This window comes from Carassius gibelio, chromosome A1, assembly GCF_023724105.1.
Source record: "Carassius gibelio isolate Cgi1373 ecotype wild population from Czech Republic chromosome A1, carGib1.2-hapl.c, whole genome shotgun sequence".
Lineage (NCBI taxonomy): Eukaryota > Metazoa > Chordata > Actinopteri > Cypriniformes > Cyprinidae > Carassius > Carassius gibelio.
Genome location: NC_068371.1, coordinates 37,278,325 through 37,302,560, shown reverse-complemented (window position 1 = coordinate 37,302,560; position 24,236 = coordinate 37,278,325). Strand labels below are relative to the sequence as shown.

Genomic DNA, 24,236 nt, shown 5'->3' with positions numbered 1-24,236 from the left:
ACTAAATTCTACAAACCCGATTTTGGCATGCAATAATATAACTTTTGAACAATATTTTGCTTATGAATGCAGAATTATTTTTATTTTTTTTACCATATTAAGTTGTTGTACTTTATGTGGAATAAGACTGATATTCAAACACGTGCATCTCTTTTCAAAAAAGTACAAAATATACATTTTAAAATAATCATTATGCAAATGTTAATTTAAGTTACATTAAATATTTATGGTGTCATTCATAAAATAATGATCATTTCATAAAACTAAATTACTATTACGCATGTAAATGTTACGACAATATTTGTTGACGGACTGCAATATTTTTATTTTTTTATTCATATACTGGATGAGTTTTCAAATTATTAATATTGCCTAGTAAAGGTGAAACGATTAATAAAAAAATATTAAAAGTGGTGACCATGAAATAACATGAAAGACAAAAAAACAAAAACATTAAATTGTGCTCAAAATGTATTTTAAAAACTTGAATTAACTAATTCTTAATGCCAAACCCACCAATGAAGCAAACTTATTTTAATATTCAGTCAATATTTTATTCTTCAACATTAGGTATGAATCCCACACTATAAAAGGAATCGGGTCATCAGGAATAAAAAGTGACATCTTCAAACCCAAACACGGTTTATAAATAAGACAACGACACAGTGTCACATCAACGTTTGTGCATACAGATGATGTCCTTTGGAATTGAGTTGAGGTCTGAATAACAATATTCACAAAACAGATGAGATATTAAACCCGTCGCAGGGTACATCAAAGAACTGTGCAGACGATGACGGGTTTAATACAACTTAACTTAAACGCACTTTAACATGCAAAGGGGTTGAATTATCTGAATACAGAAGAACATAGATGTCATCTTCCTGAGATGGGTAAAGATGAAGAAGCAGGAGTCACGTGACCACGACCAAAACGTCAAGTGTGAAGGGAATCCAGTCTGTTCCTGGGAGGGTTTAAAACATCACTTTGAAAGTATTTTTAATAATACTTAGTGTAAATCTTTCCCTGACCAGGTCAATGTAGCTAAACAGGCAGCTATGTACCCTTGATGTACAGTTTATGCAGCGGTTTAATTATTAATATTTAAATAAAGCTTCATGCACGTTGTACATTTCCTAACTAAAAATTATCTTAAAGTTAATGGGAAAAGAAAAGAAAATTAACTGTTGCAGTTTCCTTTTGTCTGTGAAATGATGCTGGCATCATTTTTCTTGGTCCACGGTCAGAATAAGCGTGACCTCGGGCATCTGAAGTTGACCTTTGACCTTGTCGTGAAACTTCTCCCTGTAGCGATTGAACTCCATGATGCTCTCCGGCTCCTCTTCCAACCAGAACTTATCGAACTCATACGCCAGGTAACCTGCAAACACATGAACATAAGTGAGCGTGTCTGCAAGAAAAGGAAAATTAGGACATGTTACATGCACACATGTTTGAAATTTTATTGAAATCTGACATTTAAATGCAATATTTCTAAGTGGGCTATTGACAGAAAATTTCCACCAGATGCAGCCATCATGCAGCAATATATCAAGTGTGTGCATATATCCATTTATGTAATTATCTTTACTCACAGTAGAACTGGTGGAAGTGCTGCATCCGGGGTTTTCCAGGTACTGTGTTATAGAAATGAAGCTTCAGGGCGTCATTCTTCATTAAGCTGTATGCCATCTCTGTCAGATTGATGCCCACTATGGCATACGAGTACCTGCCAGGACAGAAGCATGCTATGAGGAGCAGCGATGTCAGTAACTCTCATCAGTTATGATGGCGAGAGTCTGGCCGTGTGATCTGCATCAGGGAGGACTCACCCTAGTCCGGGGTGATTTGCGTGTGACAAGGCCTGCCGGGCTGCGTCTGTGTAATTCTCACTGAAAAAGCTGGGCAGACAAAGAAAAACGTCCACTTATTTGCATCAGGGAAGCCATGAAACAGAAGTTGCACTTACAGGAGGTTTGTGAGTCCCAGCATCCCCATCCCTCTGAAATCAGTCTTCGGATCGTCGCCCTGAAAACCAATGTTTCCCCACTGCTTGGTGACCCTCGATTCCAGCTTCACCGACGGCATTAACAGATCCCACAACTGACAGAAAACCAACACCACCAGTCAGAACAGAGAACCTGTGATGCTCAAATCAGCTTCAGCGGAGATATCAGACCTCATGAAAACGAGATCAATCACCTTCAGAAGCATCTTCTCATGTTCTTCATTCTCCGAGTCAAACACCTCTCTTCGGAGTTCCTCGACCGCCTCAAACAGCTCGTTATACCCGTTGATTTGGGCCAAGCATTGACGGAGATTCACCTTAAACCTGTAAGAGAGATTGAAAAACTACATTTAGATCTTGATAATGTCTACAACATACACATCTCGAACACATGCTATAAATAAAACAATAATCAATTGTGAAAATTAAACCGCAAGAAGAAACTTCAGTAATGAAAAGGGTGCTAGAGTTAAACAGCTAATATAATGATTCACTATCAGTCATGCTTATTCAAGTTAATGTTTTTATTTACGTGTATGCATTTATCAGACTTATAACAGTTTAATATTTATTAAACGTGTTTTTATATTTTCATATACTTTAGATTTTATTTAAATTAGGGAAAACAGATTTTAGATTATTTTTTAACTAGATGTTTTTTCATTGCTATTAATCTTACATAAATGATATGTTTGAAATTCACTGATTAGGATTTTTATCATGTAGTTCTGAGCTTTATTTATTTCATTTATCCCTTCAGATGTTTTTATTCAAAATTAATGGATTTAGTTCTTATGTGTCATTTTTATTAAGTAAAATACAACAAATATATATTTTTAAAAATCTTACATAAAACATTTAGCAAACTAGGCTACTTGGTCAAAATAATGGATCAAAAAACTGAAACACTATTGGTAATTCTTTCTTAACTTGTATCACTACACATCGTGAGGTGAGAAAACATAGTAACCTGTATAAAAAAAAAATTAAAAAAAAAAAAAAAAAGACAAAATGTGCTAGTCACAAAATAAGGTGCTTTGCTAGATGTTCAAGATTATTTTCCTACTGAACCAAGTTAAAGCAGTCATAAGAGAGCCTCACGCAGGATCTTTCTGCTCCTTGATGCTCTTCTCCTGGATTATTTGAGTCAGGTGGTCATCCAAATCTTTCTCCTTCAAAGACAGAGCTGCTCTCAACACCTGATCGAACACAAACACACACACTTCGAGCACAGTACAGAGCGAAGGTCATCGATCTGATCAATTGGTCTTGAGTGAGGAACCAGGTCCACATTAATGTTAACTCAGGTAATAAATCAGCCAGAAATCAGTGTCCATCATTCTCACCTTGCTTTTGGAGGACTTCAGAGAATACTCTACAAAAAAAAAAGCAACAAAGACAGGTTTGCAAAAGTAATGCATAACAAATAAAATAGTCCTTAAAGGAAAATCTGACTACAAACAGGTCAAATGATTCCTTTAACTGTTCTCCCATATATCAAGGTATACATAACTGTATGATCATCACCTATCTGTGACGTCCTCAGTGCTCCAGCTTTGCATCGGGCACAGATACGCTGCAGCTCGCATCTTCCTGTGATCAGCCGGAGGAACCATTTCAACCAGAAGCGCAGACACGAGGAATAGAAACACTGCCAGATATACCCCAACATCCTCTGAAACACAAACTGCAGCAGTTAGTGACAGAGTTTCAGTCCAACTGCACTTCCTTCCAATTATATATAGATTATATAGTGCAACATGAAAAACATACTCGAAATGGACTTAATACATAGAGTTAACCTTGGCTTTAGTGCCACACACACATCAGTAATGCAGACTAAGGAGCTGCTGATTCTTTGTACTGTGTGAAAACAGCAAGAATTCTGCTGGGAATTAGCATTGTTAATGTTTAAACAATAAGATCTTTGCTCTGTAAAATCAGATACAAAGCGCACACACACACTGGTCAACTGCATGAGCAAAACAGCTTATTCATAACCCAAACGTGACGCTTTAAGAAAATCAGCTGGACAAAACAACAGGTTGTTCACGAGTGAGAGACACTGGACAACAAACACACAAATAATGAGCGTGAATTCAACTGGTGACGCTGCCAACGTTTATACTGCTTCACGTTGATTCGCGGCATTTAATACTATGTGCTAAATATATTTTGGAGTCCGATAACTGTACGGATCACACTTACTAGCAGCAGTCTCGTCGCCCGGAAGTGATTCGGATTGGTGCGCATGCGCATACGAACTGACGAGTGTCCCATAATCCAAGTGAGCGGTAGCTTGTATTTATTTTTACTTTTTTTTTTTGTGACAAATCACTTTCTGATTTTAAAATCACTGTGCCAAGTCACTTTCTCAATGCATTTAATGTTCCCCAACAATGTCAAAAGTTAGTACAGAAAACGGTACAACCATGCTACAAACCATTTTATGATAACGATAATAAATTAAAATATGATAAATACCAGAGAGCAACATCTAGCAGGATACCGGGCTGTTTTTGATAAAGATAAAATAAATGGAAGCCACATTCCCCCATATTTAAAATATAGGCTATATATATATATATATATGTGTGTGTGTGTGTGTGTGTGTATTCCAGAAGTTCTTGCATTCTCTCTTTCTCCGTCCAACACACCCAATTTTGTCTTTCACAAAATTTAGTTGAATAAAAACACAAAGTACACAGTGCTTTTGAGTTATATTCCATTCTATTTTCAACAGTGAGAAATCTTCTGAGAACTAAAATACAGTAGTAGACCAAAAAAAATTAACAAAGCCAATTATTTTCCAAAATACTCCATAAATCATACATAGAACATAAAAGAAACAGAAAAAAGTAGGAGGGAAATAAATAACTCACTGGTACAAATAAGAGTGAGGTGCAATGCATTTAGTGATAGTAGACAAAAGTAAGCCTGTGAAAGAGTCAAAACGGGGGTTTCTCTGCACGTATTTTACTTCTAAATCTATCAGGAGGCACCAGAGAGCTGAAGTGTAATAACGGCAGATCCAGAGAGCGGTGGCCATCTTTGTGCATCCTCATGGGTGGAGGTGGAGGGGGGAATATGAACCGGTTCGCACCACAGCTACCATCACTTCTGGAGTTATTGTTGACATTGTCATGGGCAGCGGGTCCAACCACACTGCTAGCGCTCGTTTTCTGGCATTGAGGAAGGAACGAGCCTCTATAGTAACGACGATACAGAAAAAACCCCACCAACAGCATCAGCACAATGAGCAACATGAGCAGGCCGATGATGGTATAAACGCCCCTAAGGATTGTGGGAGGTGGTGTCCAACTACAGTCTAAAAAGAGAGAGGAGATTAAAAAAATCAGGTTATGAAGTGTAATGACAGAATTCTCAACTATCATTTTGAAGTGATATGAAAGCTGTCTGGTTCAAGTTAATAACAAATCTTCCACAGATCAGTGCACTCCAAACTTCTGGATATCAAGCTCTTACCAGGTTCAGTAGACACCATACAAACGCTGGCACCCGTTTCACCATGGATACAGTGACAGGAGTATGATCCAAACTGATTCACACACTCGGCGTGAGCATCACACACCACCATTTGTGTCTCACACTCATTGATGTCTGTTCAAACACACAAATGGGCCATCAGAAATGATTCAGATAAACAGGTATTTTTGTTAAGATAACGGCTGCATAATATATGCACATATATAAGTATTTTAAGTTTTTATTTTATATGAAATAGATATTTTACCACATATTTTGCAATCTAAAAAGTTGCGGTAAAATCAGATTTATGTTCCAAATTTGAAGTCAAGGGGCTACACCCAAACTCCAATGAATTTAATGCATTTTCCGGTCACAAATTTATCAGTCTGTCACAGTATTATTTAGATCACAAAACAGTCAATAAATATGGAATCTTGAGTCTCTGACCTTGCCTTTGTCAAGATTAGAAAAACTTTTGTTTCTAAAATATTGTAGTAAGTTCTATAATATTATACCTGACACTGCCCACTGGGGGAGGAGCCCAATAATAAGGTTTAAAGTACCACTTCCATGGAGTCAAAAGTAGTGGTTTATTCAAAAAAAATTGTTTTTTGTTTTGTAGATCTAGATCAAATAATTGCATAATAAAGTTAAACATGTCAAATAGAAAAGTAAAATAAATGAGATTCATGTGGTGAGGGCACCTTCAGTAGAGACAGACGCAATGATGCCCTGTGTTTTGGTGCTTTGGGATCTGATGGTTCTGCCCTGCAGCCCCTGCAGACTGGACTGAAGGACCCCATCCGTCTGCAGCCCTACAGCCGCCTTCTCAAACTGCAGCCACACGATGAACAAAACGCCAGAACTCAACCTGGAAACAAATTCAGCAGATCAATTAGAAGGATCTCCCAATGAATATGCTTGAGGAAGAGAACGTTATACTCACTTTTTCAGTCTTTTGAAGTCCAGGCTCTTTGGAGTGAGACGTCCTAATGTTTCTCGTATCTATAAACCAATTTTGAGCCCAAAAGTTGCTCAACTGACAACAATACTCTGTATATCTAGAAAGGGGATCAAAATGTTGAGCCTCACCATGGTCTCTAGAGCAGATCTGAGGGAAGAGGATTCTTCATGAGGTTCAGGCTCCAGATTGACCTCGACACTCACCTCGAACAAGAGCTCTGATTGGACAGATCATACGACATCAATATATGCATGTCATCTATAGTGTGACAAAACTTGTGGTATTTTGATTTTAATAATAAAATCTACTGTGTTAAAGCATCTGAAGGCACTTCTCACCCCCAGGAAAATGCCTGTTGTGGGGCACATTTTTCAAGGTTTGCTGGTAGGGAGTTTTCTCTGTGGAAGGAAAACCAATGAGTGAAGTGAAGTTAAAATATCCTGTTCGTATTTAAAGAGTAAAAAATATTTATTAGAAGTCATTTTTAAAGCACTAAATAAAAAATTTATTTTGTTAATATTACCCATTGCATAATAATAATAATAATCCTATTTTAGGACCATTTTAGTATTCAAGCAAAACCATAATGAAACGAATACTAAAATGGTATAAAACAAAGAAATTAAAAACAACAAGTACATACGCTACTCTTTTAAGAAAATGGTCAACTGTAACAAATGTCATGATATTGTTTCACTGAATTGAATTTATGCTTTTTAATTGTAAAAATTATTTCAATTATTGTAATAATTGAAAATAATTACGTTAATATTACTTCTTGCATCATGATAATAAAAACATAAAATGTCTATATTGTTAATATTAGCTCTTGCATACTGATATTACTAATAATGATTATCAATTTTTAAACATTAAATTATTAATATTACCCCATAACAACAACGACAACAAAATAATTATATTTTAGGCCTATTTTAGGTCTACATCTATTTTTCAATTTCTCTAAGTGATTATAATGAGTAAAAAAAAACAGGGGGTAAAGTGTACTTAATTTACATTAAAATGTTATAAAAAAGGTGTCCTATAAAGAGGAATTCTTTATGCAAAATTTAATAAATTGTATTTTTATAAAATAAAAAAATAACTGCACCTTTTGATTTGCGGTGTAATTTGGGTTGAATAACAGGAAGTGTGATGCTGCTGTCAGTCACGGTCGTCTCCATGGAAACACCTTCCTCATCCTCGGCCGTTCTGGCTCGGACCTGCTCCGTTTGATCAGAGGAGCGCGCTTGTGCGTCCACATTCCTGCGCATGGCAGACGGAGAGCGGGTGACGGCTTTGACGTGTGGCACATGAGTGTGTGCGCTGAGGGTCATGTCTGAGGTTTGGGAGTAAGCCCCTTGATATCTGGGGCGTGTTTGAGCTGGGCCACTTTCGGGTTGGTTATGCTGGGTCTCAGTTTCTTTTAGTGACGTTACAAGGAAATTCTCATCGTAAACATCATCATCATCATCAATCGCATCGTTAATGTTGTAATCAGACACTACAACACGAGGAGATGAATCAGTCGTTGAATCTCCAGGATTCTTGTCCCAGGTTTCCCTCTTCCCTACAGGAAGTTCGATGGTCACTGAGGATCCAGAGTTGGTCAGACCGGTGGATGTAGCTTGTGTGTTCACTCCTGATGGTCGGATATCTGCGGTGACGTCTCTCACACCTGGTGGAGGACTCGTAACTCCATCCGTTTCATCTTCAACACCACCCAATGCTGCTTCCATCACGTCTACAGGAACGGGTCAAGAAAAATACAGAGTCATGTGACCTCTACACAGCAGTTTACAAGGAAACAAAAACATTGGCACCACAATATATTTCTTATCAGTGAAGAAAAAAACATTACATGGCATTTCAATACAATTGGATGGATGGATATAAACACTAACCCAGTTATATAAAAACTCACCTTCATCCAGGGATCCGAAAGCTTTATAACGTCCATAGAAGCCCCTGTATGGGACGGGACGGTTCCCGTTGATGAGCAGCACCACCTGAACCGTGTTGAACACAGAAATGTATCTGGCTTTTCTCCAGCACCTCTCCAGAATCCTCTGTCCCCCTGCACCCGCTGGAGATTCGTCCAGGTGGATCTGATCGATCTTATTCTGACAGGTGTCTGAGGGAGTCAGGTCCTCCAGATACAGCTCCAGACGCTTCCCAGGAGACACCTGGATGGTCCAGTTGCACCACACGGGGGGGTTTGAGCACAGATAGTCAGGGGAGAAGATCTCACCACTGTTGTCACGGAGGACTTGATGGCAGCTCCGCAGGGCAAAGAAAGCGTATCGATCGCGGCCTACACCTGACGAGAGAGAGAGAGAACATTTACATCTATCCCCCAAAATATCTAAACATTTTAACTGAAGAGGACAATGCCATTTAAATCAAAGTACATTTAAATGAGCAGAAATAAGATTAAAAATATGTATAATAATTATTAATATTCTTATTATAAACAAGAAACCATTTATTCCTCAAACTAAATCTAAATATTTTCATGGTAAGAAAAATTACAGGGAATTTAAATAAGAATAAGATCACACTAAATAATATTTAATATATTTTTTGACAAATAATATAAATATAACAATAATAATGCATATATAACAGGAGTTTTTTTTTTCAAGGGATGCAAATGAATAAAAATAAGATAAATGAATCATATTAATAAATATATATCCTTACAAAAATACAATCTAAATCTAAATAATCATGTAAGATGAAATAAGATAGAAAGCATTTTAGCAAATGTATCCTCCAAAATATCAAATATCAAAGTCAATTTCCATTTATAAAAATATCGATTGACATCTTTAAGTTTTAAGAAAATTTACTTAAATTAGTGTGAAGACCCCTGAGGACACAAAACAAACATGTTAAATCTAAATCCTCAGCGCACACAAATCAAAGTTAACACTGATATAAATGTGCCAGACAGATGTTCACCTGCGGATGCTTGGCCGTCATTTGTGCTGATCTGCCAAAAACACACAGTGTGAGTGAAACAAGCAGCAGACAGAGCGTCATCAGATGAGCGTCGATGAGTAACTCACCTCAGCGCTGCGTGTCAAAGCTGTCAAATAGATTAATATCAGAAGACTGTATTTACTCCATAAATGCCGCCGCGGCATTTTAGATTTATGCTCGTGAACTTGCTACGATGCGGTCAAATGCTTGTTTTGAAAAGTAAACGGAAGACGCTGAAAACATCACCTGTATTATATTTGAGGTTAATGAGGTAACTTTACCTGTAACGCATGACAGCATGCGCATGCGACGCGCTCGTGATCCTGCAGAGGGCGCGCGCGCGCCAACAACTAAATATGTGGATTGGCTGGGTAGATCACTACTGATTGTAATCCGTTACTGATTCCAAATTACGTAATAAAAATTATAGTTAGTAACGTAATCTATTACATTATAAATTTTAGGTTATATAGCCTAATCAGACTACTTTTTGACTACTTTTGTGATTGAAATAGGATAATAATGTACCATAATGATGTAAAAATGCAAACAAAAAGAACATATATTCCATTTGTTGTTTTTGACAACATTACGTGCATCAAAAATTATGTCAAGGTTTCTCAAACTGGGATTTGTAAAGGAGCTGCAGAGGGTTTGTTGATTAATTGACTAAGTCAATTTTTAAAAGTGTACAATTAAAATGAATGATTTTAAAATAACATTGATCTAAATAAAGCACTTACAAAAAAATTACAATATGTTATTTGTTTGCCTGAACGTAATGTGACCATTAACCATTAATTTGAAAATGTGATACTTCATTATTAAATGTTTATGTAAAAATCCCAGGGGTACTCTTAAGTAAATATATCAGGTGAAAGAGTTTGGTATGGCCCAAAAAAAAACAAAAAAAAAAAACAACAAATTAATTTGGCCATGCCTGTATTACATGTAAATAAGAAATAACGTAAATTTGTGCATTTTAATGTGTTTGAAAGACAAAAGCCTGTAAAGACAAAGTAATACATGATTACATAACCTCCTGTGTGTTCATCAGTAGTTTGTGCAATGTTGAACGGTTGAGAAAACACTTCTTAAAATGATATTTGTAGATTCAGTGGTCAGTCAATGAAAAGCAACTGTAGTCAGAGTATTTAAAAATGTAATTTAATCTAATTTCAAGTACTTCATTTTTGGAATCTGATTATGTATTACATGTAATTAGTTACTACCCAGCTCTGTAATACTGAGCATGATGCAATAATAAATTAAGCTTCATATAATAATGTGAATAATATCATGGCAGAGTGCTTTGAAGTGAGTACTCTGTAAGTACTGTTTTTTTTTTTACATGTCCCATACACAAAGAAATACAATATATGTTTTTGACAACAATTTGTGAGGACCAGGATCAAATGAGATCATAAACAGCTAAATTAGTTTCAAAACATAAATATAACTTTAGTAGTATAAATACAAAACACTGCTTGATTGGAATGATAAAGACAAGTTTCACTTGTTAAGCCTATTTCAGAATGTTTTCAGTACAATTTTATCCGTAATCACAACTTTGCCTTGTACTGAACAAATTACTGAACATCACACAAAATAGGACGTGGAAATCTCATCCTGTGCTCGTCTTCCCTATGGAAGAATTATAAAGTAATAGGATTTGGATTCAGTTCACTGTGTGTTGTAAGTGTCCTACCGTATGTTACCCTACAACAATGGTCACAGCTCACTTGCACAAACAGTGCCATAAAACAGCTATTATTATCCTTGTGTTGATAATGTAGATGGAGAACAATCAAACAGAAGCTTCCTGAGAACACAGAGGTTTAATACAAGTGGTCAAACAGCTCAACTATACTTTTCCACACACAAATGCAGGCATAAATTAAAACAACAACATACAAATACACAAAATAAACATCAATTTTGCTCTTTCTTGTTATAAAAAATACACCCAGATTTCTTTATGTCAACATACATCATACTGCATCATATTTAACTCATTTTGATTAAACAAAGGCAAAAACGGTGTAAAATGCAGCACAATCCCTCTGAGAGGTTTAATGCAGGTCTAATTCAAGTTCTTAAAAAGTGAAGAGCATGAAATGAAAACTTTCTAAATGCACGTTTCTGGTCTCATTGCAAATTGTAATTCAACAGAGAGCTAACAGAGAGCATTCTCAGAATGTTCTAGCACAGTTCTTTCAAATGTTCTTCTAGTAACATTAATAGAACATTTTTACTTTTTACTGAATTGTTTTAGTTGGACATTCATCTAACTTTTTTTTACTAAATCAGTAACTCCCAAGAAGCCGTGGTTTACAGTGAATTTATAACAGCTAAGTGACCACGGCTTCACAGAGCTTATTGATTTTTATAAATTATTCCATATAAACAGCAAGGTTTCACAGAATAAAACACAACAAATAAACTGTAATGATATTAATAAAAACAGTATTGTTCCACCAAACAATGTAGTTCCTCAGAAACAGTTGTGGTTCCAACAAAGTGGTTGCCAAGCAACACACAGAAGTAAACAAAGGTGTAACAGCTCTGAACGCGACTCAACCAATCAGAATCAAGCACCGGAACTATCCGGTTTTTAAAAAAAATTGTTTTAGAATGTTCAGAGAACATTCAAATGTAACATTACCATGATGTTTGCAAAATGATATAATTGGATGTTCCTAAGTGTTCACATAACCAAGAAAAAAGCATTTATAAAAAAAATAAAATAAAAAACCTGGATATTCAGAGAACATTAAAATATAACTTGGAACACTTTTTTGTTAGCACTATTTTTGTTAAGACGGCATCAGTTTACAGTCATTATGTTTTATTTGCATTTGCTGCTTGGCATCGCGCCCTTTGTGTCCAGTGTAGTTTTGATGCAACATTTCGCTTTAGGGTCATTAATCCAAGACCAGATCTTTATCATGTCCTGTGGGCTCCTGGGATGGACCAGAATCAGACTTTTGTAAGCACAAGGATTCTCTCTGTGCTTCTCCTCAATATCAAAAGTCTTAAAGCCCATGTGTTTCTCCGGTACTAGTCCCAGTCTCTTCAGACACATCCCTGTAAACACATCGTCAATCGGGTACAACGTGACCAGACGAGAGATCATTCTTAACCGCAGCCCCAGACTACCTGAATACAGGTATCCTCCGCCACCTGCGTATGGAGGGTAAATCCCACGAAACAGGCTCTCAGGGATGTAATACTTGAGGTGTCTGGTCCGGTGTGGTCCAGCATTAGTGATCACATCGCCAATGAAAATCTCCTTTGTCTTGGACACTGAAAAGTTGCCTAAGTAAGCCAGCATATGCTGCGTGTTGACGAAAACATCGTCGTCGCATTTAAACACATACTTGGCAGAAGCGCAATGGCTCCCAAACCACTCCAGAAAGAGGACTTCCTTTAAGGTGAGATTGAAGAACGTGTCTCGATAATCCCACTGCAGGACATCGCCGTACAACGCCGCTTCGTGCTTGACCATGTCTGAAAAGTCAGGGAAGTGGTCCGTCGCTGCCGTGGTGCCAAGTAGGAATACTGTCGCAATTCGCTCGCCGTCGAAGATCCCAGCACGGCCCCATGATTCCCGGATGGCCTGCCGTCGGTCGAAATGTGGCGCAATGGATTTCACTGCTAGCAAGAGGTATGGTGGTTCAGAACAGACTTTGGGAGCATCCATTATCAAGGGGTATGACCTACATCCCATGTACAACAAGAAGTCCTGGAATCGCTGTGGTAGGGACTTAAAGTCTTCAATCTCTGTTGTCACCCTGCTGTCCGGCTTGCAAGAACTCATGTGATTCAGCCAGCGTGGGATTCCTCTGAAGTCACGCGGGGCCTCACTGCCATTAGCAAGCGGCAGGAAGTAGATATCATCGAGACGCTCCTGCTCGCGATTCCAGAACGCCGGACTGGACTCCGGCTTCTTCCAGAACTTTTTGGTCGTCAGTCTCCGTCGTTTGTGGATGTCTTGCCCCTGCCCATAGCTTCTGGACACTTCCACCGCAATGTAGATGAGGAAGTTTGCTAACATCATCAATCCCAGCATCTTGGTGGTCTTCCAGTTACTTTTCATCTTGAAGATGCCCTCACCACCTAAAACAAAAATAAAAAAATAAATGAAAATGAGTAAAAATCATGATTTTCAAATCTGGTCTGGGCTGCTTTCATATTTGGAAATAAATAGGCTTTATTTATTTATTTTCTCTGAAGTTAAATATATTAAGTTAAAACATCATAAAAAGACTATGTAACATCATGTTGTGGGTCACATTAAAATAGGTCATGGGAATAACATTTTAAGCAGATAACCAGAACTGAGCAGTGATAATGTAGCACATTATTATACCACTACCCTAAAAAGCTCATGTTAAGCTGGAAACTTACCACAATAGATCAATAATTCTTCAACCATGAAATGCAAAGAACAACCTTTGCAAAGAGTCATTAATCATTTAAAATGCTGTATTTTTTCATACAACACAAAATAATATTTGTAAATATATTTTTTGAAGAAATTTACAGTTTTTAGAAATCGAAATACTCCAAAATGAACAATAAAACACCATAGAAACACCATTAATGACTGGTGCTCTGTATCTCATGTCTTTTGAAATCAAGTCCTACTATAGCTTTGTGCTTGGAAAAGTGTTTTGTTCTACACACAAAGCTCGGGAAAAAACTCTTCTTCTGTGCTCAAAAAAAAAAAAAAAAAGCATAGGTTTTGGACTGACGTCAGGGTGAGTAAAAATTAAATAAAAAAAATTAAAAACCATGAGCCACTAATGAAACGTTAGCGTAACGGTTGATCCCTTACTCACAGCGAGGACATCTGCAGGGTAAGTCTAGGGTGAGATCCATGAGTGAATCCGATGTGAAGCGTCCAGGGTTTCTCCTCCTGTAACTGTACCTGAACAGTAACGGATGAACATGCTGCAAATCAGCCAATGTTTTTAATATATCAAAGCCACGTTTCCTCTGTATAACCATCCTTGATAGAGCTTCCTTCCCTCATTCGCACATACACATCATGTGTTCCTCGTGATAACAATTACAGATGTGCAATGTCAGACTAGTCTCATAGCCAATCCTTTGACGAAACTGCTCTGCTACAGTACACACACTGCAGTTTATTGTGACCCAATAAGATAGAAAGAGACCATTTTTAATGAGTAATCTTAGTCTGTGTTGTTTTATTGGGTAGTTTAGGGATGTGTTATGTCAAATAGATTATATACCACATTTTCTGTAATCAGCGCCATGATATTCAGCCTATGTATCAAAAAATCTGACGTCAGCTTGTGTGCTGTCGGAGACTAAATTTTCAGACCACAGGAAACCATCAAAAGCATTTCACTTAGGACAACAAATCAATTTATGACTGCACTTTATATCTGGCCTCAGTGGTACTCCTGCAAAGAGAGCTTTGATTCCACACTATGATGCTATCATTGCCCTCTTGAACACTTCTCGTAACTGAGCAACAGCACAGTCCAATCCAGACATGATCACAGTCCGTCTCTGTTGATTCAGACACCTAGTCTACAGACCACATGAAAGCTATGAGCAGCATTAAATGCAACAAAAATAAGTGAATGACAAACTACTTGATTGGTGCTCAAGTGCACCAAAGAGAGAAAAAAACACACAAAAACTTTCTTCTTCTTTACACTAGAACTAAAATGCATTTAGGATGCTATCACTGATTTTAATGTCAGAAAGGATCGCACTCAATAACAGAAGATTTAAATTTTTAAATAAACACTTTTTTAAATAAAACACTAAAAGCACTCTGAGATATAGGTTATCTATGTTATATCTATATCTGTATCTATATCTATATATACAGTATATGTGTGTGTGTGTGTTTGTAAATAATTAAAATAATTTAAATAATTATAGCAGGTTTGCATTTCTGTTTTTATTCATTTTAGATAATACTAAATCTGTTCTTGTGCAAGTGAGATAAATAAGTGCATGTTCACGTTTAATCTAGAACTACAGTAAGCATCATGTTCACACACACACATGCAACACGTCTGCACATACTCCCGATTTCTCTCAACGTGGGGACAGGAGAGCTGTCAGTCAATATATGGGGAAAAAAGTTAATTACTGGCAAAACACTGTAAATCGCTTTTGGCTTAATTTCTAGACCACTCTCTCATGCACTGAATCATATAAACCAAATACTGAGTTAACAGCTTGCTGGTAAAACAACACTTAGTGAGGAAAGCAGGCATACATAAAAAGGGTGTAGTCAACATCCTGAAGGCGCAGGCTATAATGCTTCTGTGCAGACAACAGCAAATGAGTGAGTTGTGTGTGTTTGTGTGTGTGTGTGTGTGTTAGTTCCCTGAGTTGCCTACATGTTGATGATACTTTTCACAGATATAATGGTTTATTTGATAAAGCTCAGGCAGCCTATTTTTGTAAGTATATTTTTGTAAGCTATATATAATAATAATAATAATAATAATAATAATAATAATTAACATTTATATAGTGCTTTTCAAAGTGCTTTACATTGTGAGGGGGTATCTCCTCGTCCACCACCAGTGTGCAGCATCCACCTGGATGAAGCGACGGTAGCCATAGTGCGCCAGAAGCCCACCACACACCAGCTTACTGATGGAGAGGAGACAGAGTGATGAAGCTGATAACAGGATATGGGGATTTTTTTAGGATACCATGATGGTCAGAGGCCAATGGGCGAATTTAGCCAGGATGCCGAGGTCACACCTCTACTCTTTTCGAAAGACATCCTGGGATTTTTAATGACCACAGAGAGTCAGGACCTCGGTTTAACGTCTCATCCGAAGGACGGTGCTTGTTGACAGTATAGTGTCCCCATCACTACACTGGGGCGCTAGGACCCACACAGACCACAGGTGAGCACCCCCTGCTGGCCTCACTATATGAGGAACAGGCTAATACATAAGAATCAGAATCAGAATCAGAATGAGCTTTATTGCCAGGTATGTTCACACATACATGGAATTTGTTTTCGTGACAGAAGTAGTCTATTTCAAGCGAATCCTCTCAGATCAAATATGATGCATGTTGTTGGACATCAATAAAAATCTAACAGTTCTCAAGAGTCATAACTCAGTTTCACGATGCCCGACCTGCACCATATGTCATTTGAGAAGGTTTTCAGTGAATAATTCAGTGAATTTCAGCCTCACAAAACTAGTGCATGACTGATTATGACACATGGGTCTTACAGACTAAACTGTTATGGTATTTTTGGAGACACCCAGTGGTCATTGCTGCAGTATGGAGACAATCTACGCAAAAAGTCTTTCATTCAGACATGAGACCTGAGAAAATTACGAAATCTATGGATTTGACAACCAGACAGATAGGCTATTAGTATTCATTCATTGCATCTATTTATTGAAACTAATGAAACGACTAATATTTTATTTGCCTTTATAAAGATCAGGGTGGTGAAGGTGAATAACAGATAATAAACTTAACGACATTCGTTAACGTAGAAGCCTAAGCTATATTTGATTGCAATTATTTTTTAAATGCAATAACTTCTCTATGTTCTATCTAGTTTGGCAATTATAAGTCATAACTCTTAAGTGTCTGAAATCACCTGTACGTAGGAGTGCGTCTGTTCTCACCTTTCTAACAGCGGTCCACAGCAGTTGTTCTTCACAGGTCGAACATCTTTTGCTCTTAGTCTCCCGAACGGAATTGTTGTGTTTTGTTTATTTATTTAATGCATGTCTGAAGTCCCATGTAAAGTCTGTAATCCACATTTAGTCGAGTCAGCGCAGAGTCGCAGCGCGAGGACCTCCCTCACCACGGACGCGCGCGCGTGCACGATTTAACTATGCGCATGGGGGCCAGTTTTGTATAATCTCCTCACAAACAAACAAGTGAAGACGTTTGATATGCTCGTAACAATATACAATGCTCACGAATCATCTTTTGCTCTGCTGATATTAACAGGTTCAGGGACAGAGTGAGGACTGGCTTTCAGCAAATATCATCACCTCCTCATTATTTGCCTACAAGATGTCCTCAAAGTGTATTTGAATTCTGATTAAGGCTTAAAACTTCCTATTTTCTTCACTTTGCAAGTGAATAATGCAATAGGCCTATGCTTTTTTTCCACAACATATACCCTAGAAGACTTTAAAAATACTTTTCTGCATCATGTGGAAGAAAGCATTTAATATTGATTTTTTTTTATCCATTAAAAATGTGATTGCTTGCTTTTTTTTAAACAAAAATTAATGGGTTTGATCACTATACAAATGTCTGCCATAAGTATTATTGTACTTATCCTTTAATGTTTATTTATTGGTATATTTCACATTATTAAAGCACCTATTCTTTTAGTATTTATTCCTACTAAGTCAAATATCAGAATAAAATGATTCTCTGCTGTTTTTAATATTATTCCGAGAGCAAATTTAATTTGTGGCACTCAGTTGCACTAGAAATATTTTAATAAAACGTTTTGCTCTTTTTATTCAATAAGAAAAATATTCTGTATTGATAATATAGAAAAAGAAATATTTTTTTTTACAATATGCATTCTATTTTATTGTAGTCTATTCTGCACAATAACTCCAAGACACCAGCATTAACAGTTGGTTCTGTCAGCATCAGGTGAGTAAAATGCTCAAATGACTCATTAGTTAGCGACACCTTCACATAAACGTATGATTTCCACAGGTCCACATCAGGTCATTCAGTCACCTGCACATCCACTGCTCACCATTTATCTAGTTGTTACTTAATTTACTTACTTAGTGACTACATAAAAGCACCATTAACATATTTACATAGTAAAAGGATAAAAGCACAAAAGTTCGCTTAAAGCAATACTTCGCTCGAAAATTAGATTATGCTGAAAATGAACCAATGAACAAACAATGAATACAGCATCTTAAATCCTGTTTGAGGAAATAATCAAGAAAACTCACAAATGTCCAAGTTTGAGGTTTGACAATGATTGTTTATGATGAATATACGTAACTTTATGACAATACAGCATATATAACAAGCACACATTCCCTCTCTCTCTCTCTGTCACACACACACACAAACCGATAAAGAGACAGATGTGCTCTAGCTGCGGTGTACGACGCTGTCGATGCTCTCCTGAAGTTCTGCCATCTTCTTCAGCACCAGATTCACCTTCTGCTCGTCAAACTCCAGACTCACAAACTCAGAGCTCTAAAGTACAGAGAGAAAGAAACAGAGGCCATTCACATGCAGTATGAATGATGAACCTGAACGGACACAAATACACTTAAACAACACATCAGCACTCAGTCTGATTTTAGTAATGCTGCTGACACACACCTGTTACAGAGTCTACCTGCATCAAATACTGTCTATACTGTTAAAGTAGTTCCCAGTCAAAGACAAAAATCCTCAGAATTCTGGACTTCTTATTTGGAATCAGGAAATAGAATGTTTGTAAACAGTTTGAATGATAATAAAGAACTAGATTTGCATCTCCCAGAGGTTTCCCTGGAATTCTTGATTCTGATTGGTGGTTCAACATTCCGTGATCATATGTTTCCATAGTGATGCTAAACTGTATAAATAATCCTGTCTCTCATATCTCTGCAATCTCTCATCTCGCAAAATTGTGAACTAATATTTTATGTCCATTTATTTGGTAAACCGTGTACTTACTAAAGTGGATTAGTGAAAAAAATGCATATTCAGCCTTTGATTCCCGCCTGAATGATGATCTCTCGTATGGTTTATGTATTGATTATGACCAGCTGACTGCATTATCCCATAAATACAGTGCAGAAAAAAAGAACAGTGTCAAAGCTTTTTTGTAAGATGATCCAGAAAGGCAGAAGAATAGCACTCAGATGACATCAGCAGCCGAAGCAGGTCATTATGACATCATCAGCTACCCAAAGAGACTCTTACACAAATACAGCCCAAAACCTAAACTGACCAGTAATGTTATAGACACGATTTCCTGATATGCACTGGTGTCTCCTTCAGGACAGGCACATTTGGGTAACCCAGAAAAAAAAAAAAATCTCTTATGCTGCCCACCAAGGCTGTATTTATTTAATCAAAAATACAGTACAAAATTGTAATATTTTGAAATAAAATTACAATTTAAAATAACTATTTTCTATTGTAATATAGGGTCAAATATAATTTATTCCTGTGATACAAAGCTGAATTTTCACGTGATTCTTCAGAAGTCATTCTTATATGCCAATTTGATACATTCATTGATTCTTTGATAAATAAAAAGTGCAAATGAATGGCTATTATTTAAAATAGAAATCTTCTGTGACATCATAAATGCCTTTATTGTCCATTTAGATCTATTAAGCATATCCTTGCTGAATAAAAGTATTAATTTATTTGACAAAAAATATGTACTGATTTACAGGACAAATTAATTAATTAAATTATTGTTCACTGTTAATTCTTTTTTTTTCATAATACATTAATTAATGATAATTCAAATGTTAAATATGAATAAGATTAATAAATACTTTAACATCAGTTAATAAATGCTGTAAAACGTGTTTTCATTGTTAGTTTATGAAACCCAATGCATCAAAAAAAAAAAAAAAAAACCTTGTGAACTGTAACCAGTTACTGGTTGAAAAAGGAGGAAAAATTTATCAATTAGAGACCACAGTAACTGTGCTGAATTTCACCAGGTAACAAACTACAAGGACTCAGACATAATCAGTAGTAAACCATGCTACATCCACACAGATTATGACAAGTGCGTTTAATAAATGTCCTGTTTAGCTGCTGCATGAATGATTAACTGATGTCAAGTTCCTTTTGTGTGCTCACAATAACCATATCACATCACCTGTGACCACAGCAGTGACTCAAGTCAATATAATAACCTTTGTATAGGCTTATCACAATTGACACAACCAAATTCAATAAACGAGCTCAATTAAGGCGCAAATTCATCTGTGAAATCAGATAAACTACAGGCAGCTGCAAGCACAGAGCGCAAAACAGACAAACAGAAGGTGTGACAGACTGAAAATGTAAGGAAGTCATTCTTTTTCACTCCTCTTAATAATTCAACTACAGTATATGAAACCATATTAGCGCTCTAATGCAAGACTGACAACTGTATTCTACAGATGTGTCTCTTCCCGTCCAACACAGACACAGCACTATCTGAAATGATTTGTGGTTTTATTTCTCAGTAATTGATCTCCTTCCTTCATCATTGAAGCACCGGTGGACCTTTCTGCTCTCCTGCAGCAGGGAATCATACACAGTGTGTAACGCATCTCTCTGTACACGGCACAAACCATATGAAACAATTAGAGCACTAAAACAGACAAATGAATGGGCTGAAAGCCACTTACAGTGCAGAGGAGGCTCCTCTTAGAGTGATAAATGTGCATTCACAAAAACACTTACAAAAGGTTACACGATATCATACAGCAGATTATGGATAAGCATCTCAAATATGCAAACATAAAAACCCAAATGAACTTTATAGCAAAGAGCTGATGAGAAGAGGAAAGACTTAATGGCAGAATAATGAGGGCTAATGTCACTAATGGGTCTCTGTTTCCAGTAACCCAGCCCTCTTGATATCACGGGACATGGATTAGAGCTCAATGAGTTTTAACTTTAATAATGGACACTAATAGTATGACATAATTTGATTATGGAAATGCTGAGTGTGTTTCTGTAAATATTTCTGTAATGTTTCTGTAAATATATAAGATTAGCATGCTCAGGTGTGTTTGATCAGGGTTAGAGCTCAACTCTGCAGGAAAGTGGATTTCCTGGGCCAGATTTGAATATCACTGTATTAAGTAAATATAGTTAATAACACATTTTTTTAGAAATAACAATGAATGATTTCTAAATAAACAATCAAACCCTAAGGCATTTTCAGAGTCTGTTTTTCCGCTTACACTGCTGTTATAGCTTTCCATAATTATTCATTTATGCTTCCCACAGATGGTAGTTTCAGGAAACTGAACTGAAAGCAAAACCACTTCACAGCTGTGCAATTAAAGAGATATTTTACAGATTACAAATTATTTAAAACCTCTGTCAATCATCAAGAATAAAGATTCATTAATCAACTACACAACAAGTAAGAACTCTTTTTGGACTCTGATTGAGATTCAAGAGTCTGCAAGAGTTACTTATGCAATACTTGGCTGGCAGGTACTTAATATGTAATGCAGTTCATATGAACTATTTGCTAAAAGAAAATTAATAATAATAAAAAATACTTCCAGAGTTATTTTAGCATCACTTAGATACTATTACACTTTTAATAGTATTTTGAATTAGCTTATATATTTTATGATTTCTGTCTTCATTTTAGTCAAAGTTATAGTAATTCTTTTGTTTGTATGTATATATATATATATATATATATATATATATATATATATATATATATATATATATACATACACATATACATATAGATATATATATAAATTTTTATTCTGTCTTAGTTTGTTATTTTAGTATATCAAGTTAAACTTATTTTAAATATTTTATTTCAGTTAACATTTCTTTTATTTTAAAGAATGATTTAAAAAAGATGTTTATGGATTTTAGTTTCAGTTTTCTCTTAAAACAGTCTTAATATTTCAAGCTGTCTCCACTCTGACCGAGGATTATAGAGGTGTTAAACTGCACCAGCAATAAAACAGCAACAACAACAAAAAAGCATTTCCTTACATGCATCTTTCAAAAAACACCTGGAAAAGTCAAGCATCAGAGCCAAACAGAGAAAAAATATCTCTTTTGTGCTTTTAATACACTGCATATGGAGCTCCACCCTTTAATTTTGAAGAATTGAACCCTTGTCTCTCCAGTTCAGTTCTCACCTCTCCGGGACGGCCGAGCTCTAGCTCCACCAGAGCCACGGGGCTGTTGGACACCTGCCCCCTGCTGGCGGATGTGTGCAGGTCCACCCTCCACTTCAGGCCCCTGAGGCCGGGCTCCCAGCGACTCTGAGCCAGCAGACTCTCTCGAACCCGTGTCCGGTGGGCCTTCCAGAAGCGCCCCAGAGCGCCCGCCTGCTCCGGAGTCACACCGCCGCCTCCCTGCTTACGTGTCTGCGCCGTGAGGAACGCTTCCAGCTGCGCCTGATCCATGTCCGCTGACGCGATGGACTGACCGAGACAGAAACATGAGGTCAAGACTGGATTATACTGTAGCACACATTTCAAAACTTGAAATAATATACTTTTAAATAAATAATATTATATTTTACTAAGTTGCCAAGGTAAAATTTCTCATGTTAATTTAGATTAATTAAATTGTACTAAAATAACTTCCTGTGCCACAGTGGTAGAGCATTGCAAAAGGTTGTGGGTTCAATTCCCGGGAAAAAATATACTGATGGTAAAAATGTATAGCCTGATTTACAGTATGCACTGTAAATCACTTTGGATAAAAGCCTCTGCCAAATGCATAAATGTAAATGTAAAATAGCTAAACTGAAATAAACATTTTATTTAAAAAAATGTAAATGAAAATGACGAAGTAAAAACAAACAGAAAATCGATTCAACTAATTCAACTATATTAATAAAACAGTATCGCAATGACACTAACATGAGACTGTACTGTTATATTCTTCTATAACTTGCAAAAATGTTTTGAATAAAATAAACTTAAACTGCTCTTAATTTTATGGTATATCTTTTTATTTAACTTGGTAAACTTGCCACATATATAAAAGCAAAATGAGTCATTTATGGCTTAAATCTTTGTCTGTTGATTGTTTATTGTGTTTACTGATTACATGTACTGATAATGAACAAATGTATACATAAAAATTATATTTGCTAAAGAATTAAAGCTTATTGGAAAGTATATATTGAAATTCATTGGTGTGGAATGACCGACAGCATAGCATTGAGGAAGCACGACATGTGCTGCTCTCTAGTGGCTGAACAAGGACACTGCAGTCCACACCTGTATTCAGTTTATTAAACAATAATGAAATGCTTCCTCGTGTATTTGACTGCAGCAATAGCGCTAATCATCGCTGTTGTGCTGTAAAGCTGCTTCAGAGAGCAGTGGATAGTTATCATTAGTGGAGAAGCACCTTCAGAAGCGACCTCATCTTGTCATGTAGCGCGCGGAACTCGTCCTGCGTCATCTCGGGGTAGAGCTCATTCTTCAGAAACTCCTCCGTGATCTCTGTATTACCGTAATAAAGTCTCTGCGTGATTCCGTTGAGTAAAGCGCTCACACATCTCTGGCTGTCCGCGTCCGCCATGCTGGATGTTGACAGGGGTCATGTGATCCGATTCCGCGTCACGCGCAGCGCGCCTTTCTTCATTGCGCGTTCACGTCCGCTCTTTTTCGATTTAACCTGTTAGCTGTCACTGGCCCACAGGTGGGCCCACTATAGCCCACATATAGCCATTACATGTTTTAAACAGTTATATCTTCGTCTAAACCTAAAGTAATCTTGAAACTACCATTGTGATGCTAAAGGACTGTAGTTTTGATATTTGGTGAATGATTTTTGAAATATTTTGCAGAGCAACTGTAATTTATTAATATGCAAGAAGAGTACTCATCAGAGTCAGAGAGTGCGTTCTGACCTTTACTTTGAAATAGTGATGCATAGATGAAATCATGAAAAATAAGTAAAAATCTTTATTCATTTTCATGGAGAGTGTTCAAAAGATAACATCCATTGTATTTTTTGAGAAAAAAAGATCTAAAAGTGTTTTGAATACATAGAAAAAACAATAGATTATGCTTTTTTGATGCAATGTGAACT

General features: G+C 36.6%; 4 protein-coding genes across 6 annotated transcripts; all 4 read right to left on the bottom strand.

The window, feature by feature from the left end:
* Positions 1-529: 529 nt before the first annotated feature.
* On the bottom strand, positions 530-4,303 carry LOC128020170 (ELMO domain-containing protein 2). Its single transcript, XM_052606858.1, has 9 exons — positions 4,217-4,303; positions 3,536-3,683; positions 3,355-3,383; positions 3,110-3,207; positions 2,203-2,332; positions 1,970-2,103; positions 1,833-1,901; positions 1,596-1,729; positions 530-1,381 (listed from the first exon to the last, which is right to left on the bottom strand). The coding sequence occupies exons 1-9, from the start codon at positions 4,286-4,288 to the stop codon at positions 1,224-1,226; spliced, it is 972 nt and encodes a 323-aa protein (XP_052462818.1). The 5' UTR covers positions 4,289-4,303; the 3' UTR covers positions 530-1,223.
* Positions 4,304-4,719: 416 nt separating this feature from the next.
* LOC128020158 (uncharacterized) lies at positions 4,720-9,692 on the bottom strand. Its single transcript, XM_052606847.1, has 10 exons — positions 9,533-9,692; positions 9,426-9,456; positions 8,386-8,781; positions 7,573-8,205; positions 6,800-6,859; positions 6,590-6,678; positions 6,444-6,502; positions 6,202-6,368; positions 5,495-5,629; positions 4,720-5,336 (listed from the first exon to the last, which is right to left on the bottom strand). Exons 1-10 carry the CDS (start codon positions 9,608-9,610, stop codon positions 4,957-4,959), a joined length of 2,028 nt encoding a protein of 675 aa, XP_052462807.1. The 5' UTR covers positions 9,611-9,692; the 3' UTR covers positions 4,720-4,956.
* A 1,553-nt stretch (positions 9,693-11,245) lies between these two features.
* Positions 11,246-17,295, bottom strand: LOC128020143 (N-acetyllactosaminide beta-1,3-N-acetylglucosaminyltransferase 2-like). 3 transcript variants are annotated; one of them, XM_052606813.1, is made up of 3 exons: positions 17,105-17,295; positions 14,291-14,379; positions 11,246-13,565 (listed from the first exon to the last, which is right to left on the bottom strand). In XM_052606813.1, exons 2-3 carry the CDS (start codon positions 14,328-14,330, stop codon positions 12,295-12,297), a joined length of 1,311 nt encoding a protein of 436 aa, XP_052462773.1. In that variant the 5' UTR covers positions 14,331-14,379; positions 17,105-17,295; the 3' UTR covers positions 11,246-12,294. The 3 variants fall into 3 exon arrangements, with proteins under 3 accessions (XP_052462773.1, XP_052462783.1, XP_052462762.1); XM_052606823.1 differs by lacking the exon at positions 14,291-14,379 and having other exon boundaries at positions 17,105-17,294; XM_052606802.1 differs by lacking the exon at positions 17,105-17,295 and having other exon boundaries at positions 14,291-17,091.
* A 1,134-nt stretch (positions 17,296-18,429) lies between these two features.
* commd1 (copper metabolism (Murr1) domain containing 1) lies at positions 18,430-23,759 on the bottom strand. Its single transcript, XM_052606835.1, has 3 exons — positions 23,550-23,759; positions 22,322-22,609; positions 18,430-18,671 (listed from the first exon to the last, which is right to left on the bottom strand). The coding sequence occupies exons 1-3, from the start codon at positions 23,721-23,723 to the stop codon at positions 18,564-18,566; spliced, it is 570 nt and encodes a 189-aa protein (XP_052462795.1). The 5' UTR covers positions 23,724-23,759; the 3' UTR covers positions 18,430-18,563.
* Positions 23,760-24,236: the final 477 nt, after the last annotated feature.

Bases quoted from the DNA above. Each gene is read 5' to 3' on its own strand.
- LOC128020170 (XM_052606858.1), bottom strand. From the start codon at position 4,288: ATGGGACACTCGTCAGTTCGTATGCGCATGCGCACCAATCCGAATCAC. The intron at 2,104-2,202 runs GTGATTGATCTC...GTTTTCTGTCAG, and splicing joins ATGAGAAGATGCTTCTGAAG to TTGTGGGATCTGTTAATGCC. The intron at 1,730-1,832 runs GTGAGTCCTCCC...CTGTCCTGGCAG, and splicing joins GCAAATCACCCCGGACTAGG to GTACTCGTATGCCATAGTGG.
- LOC128020158 (XM_052606847.1), bottom strand. From the start codon at position 9,610: ATGCCGCGGCGGCATTTATGGAGTAAATACAGTCTTCTGATATTAATC. The intron at 8,782-9,425 runs GTGAACATCTGT...CTCTCTCGTCAG, and splicing joins TGACGGCCAAGCATCCGCAG to GTGTAGGCCGCGATCGATAC. The intron at 6,679-6,799 runs GTGAGAAGTGCC...CTGTCCAATCAG, and splicing joins CAACAGGCATTTTCCTGGGG to AGCTCTTGTTCGAGGTGAGT.
- LOC128020143 (XM_052606802.1), bottom strand. From the start codon at position 14,459: ATGGTTATACAGAGGAAACGTGGCTTTGATATATTAAAAACATTGGCT. The intron at 13,566-14,290 runs GTGAGTAAGGGA...TTTTTGTTTTAG, and splicing joins ACCCTGCAGATGTCCTCGCT to GTGGTGAGGGCATCTTCAAG.
- commd1 (XM_052606835.1), bottom strand. From the start codon at position 23,723: ATGGCGGACGCGGACAGCCAGAGATGTGTGAGCGCTTTACTCAACGGA. The intron at 22,610-23,549 runs GTGCTTCTCCAC...TGTCTCGGTCAG, and splicing joins AGATGAGGTCGCTTCTGAAG to TCCATCGCGTCAGCGGACAT. The intron at 18,672-22,321 runs GTGAGAACTGAA...TCTGTACTTTAG, and splicing joins AGCTCGGCCGTCCCGGAGAG to AGCTCTGAGTTTGTGAGTCT.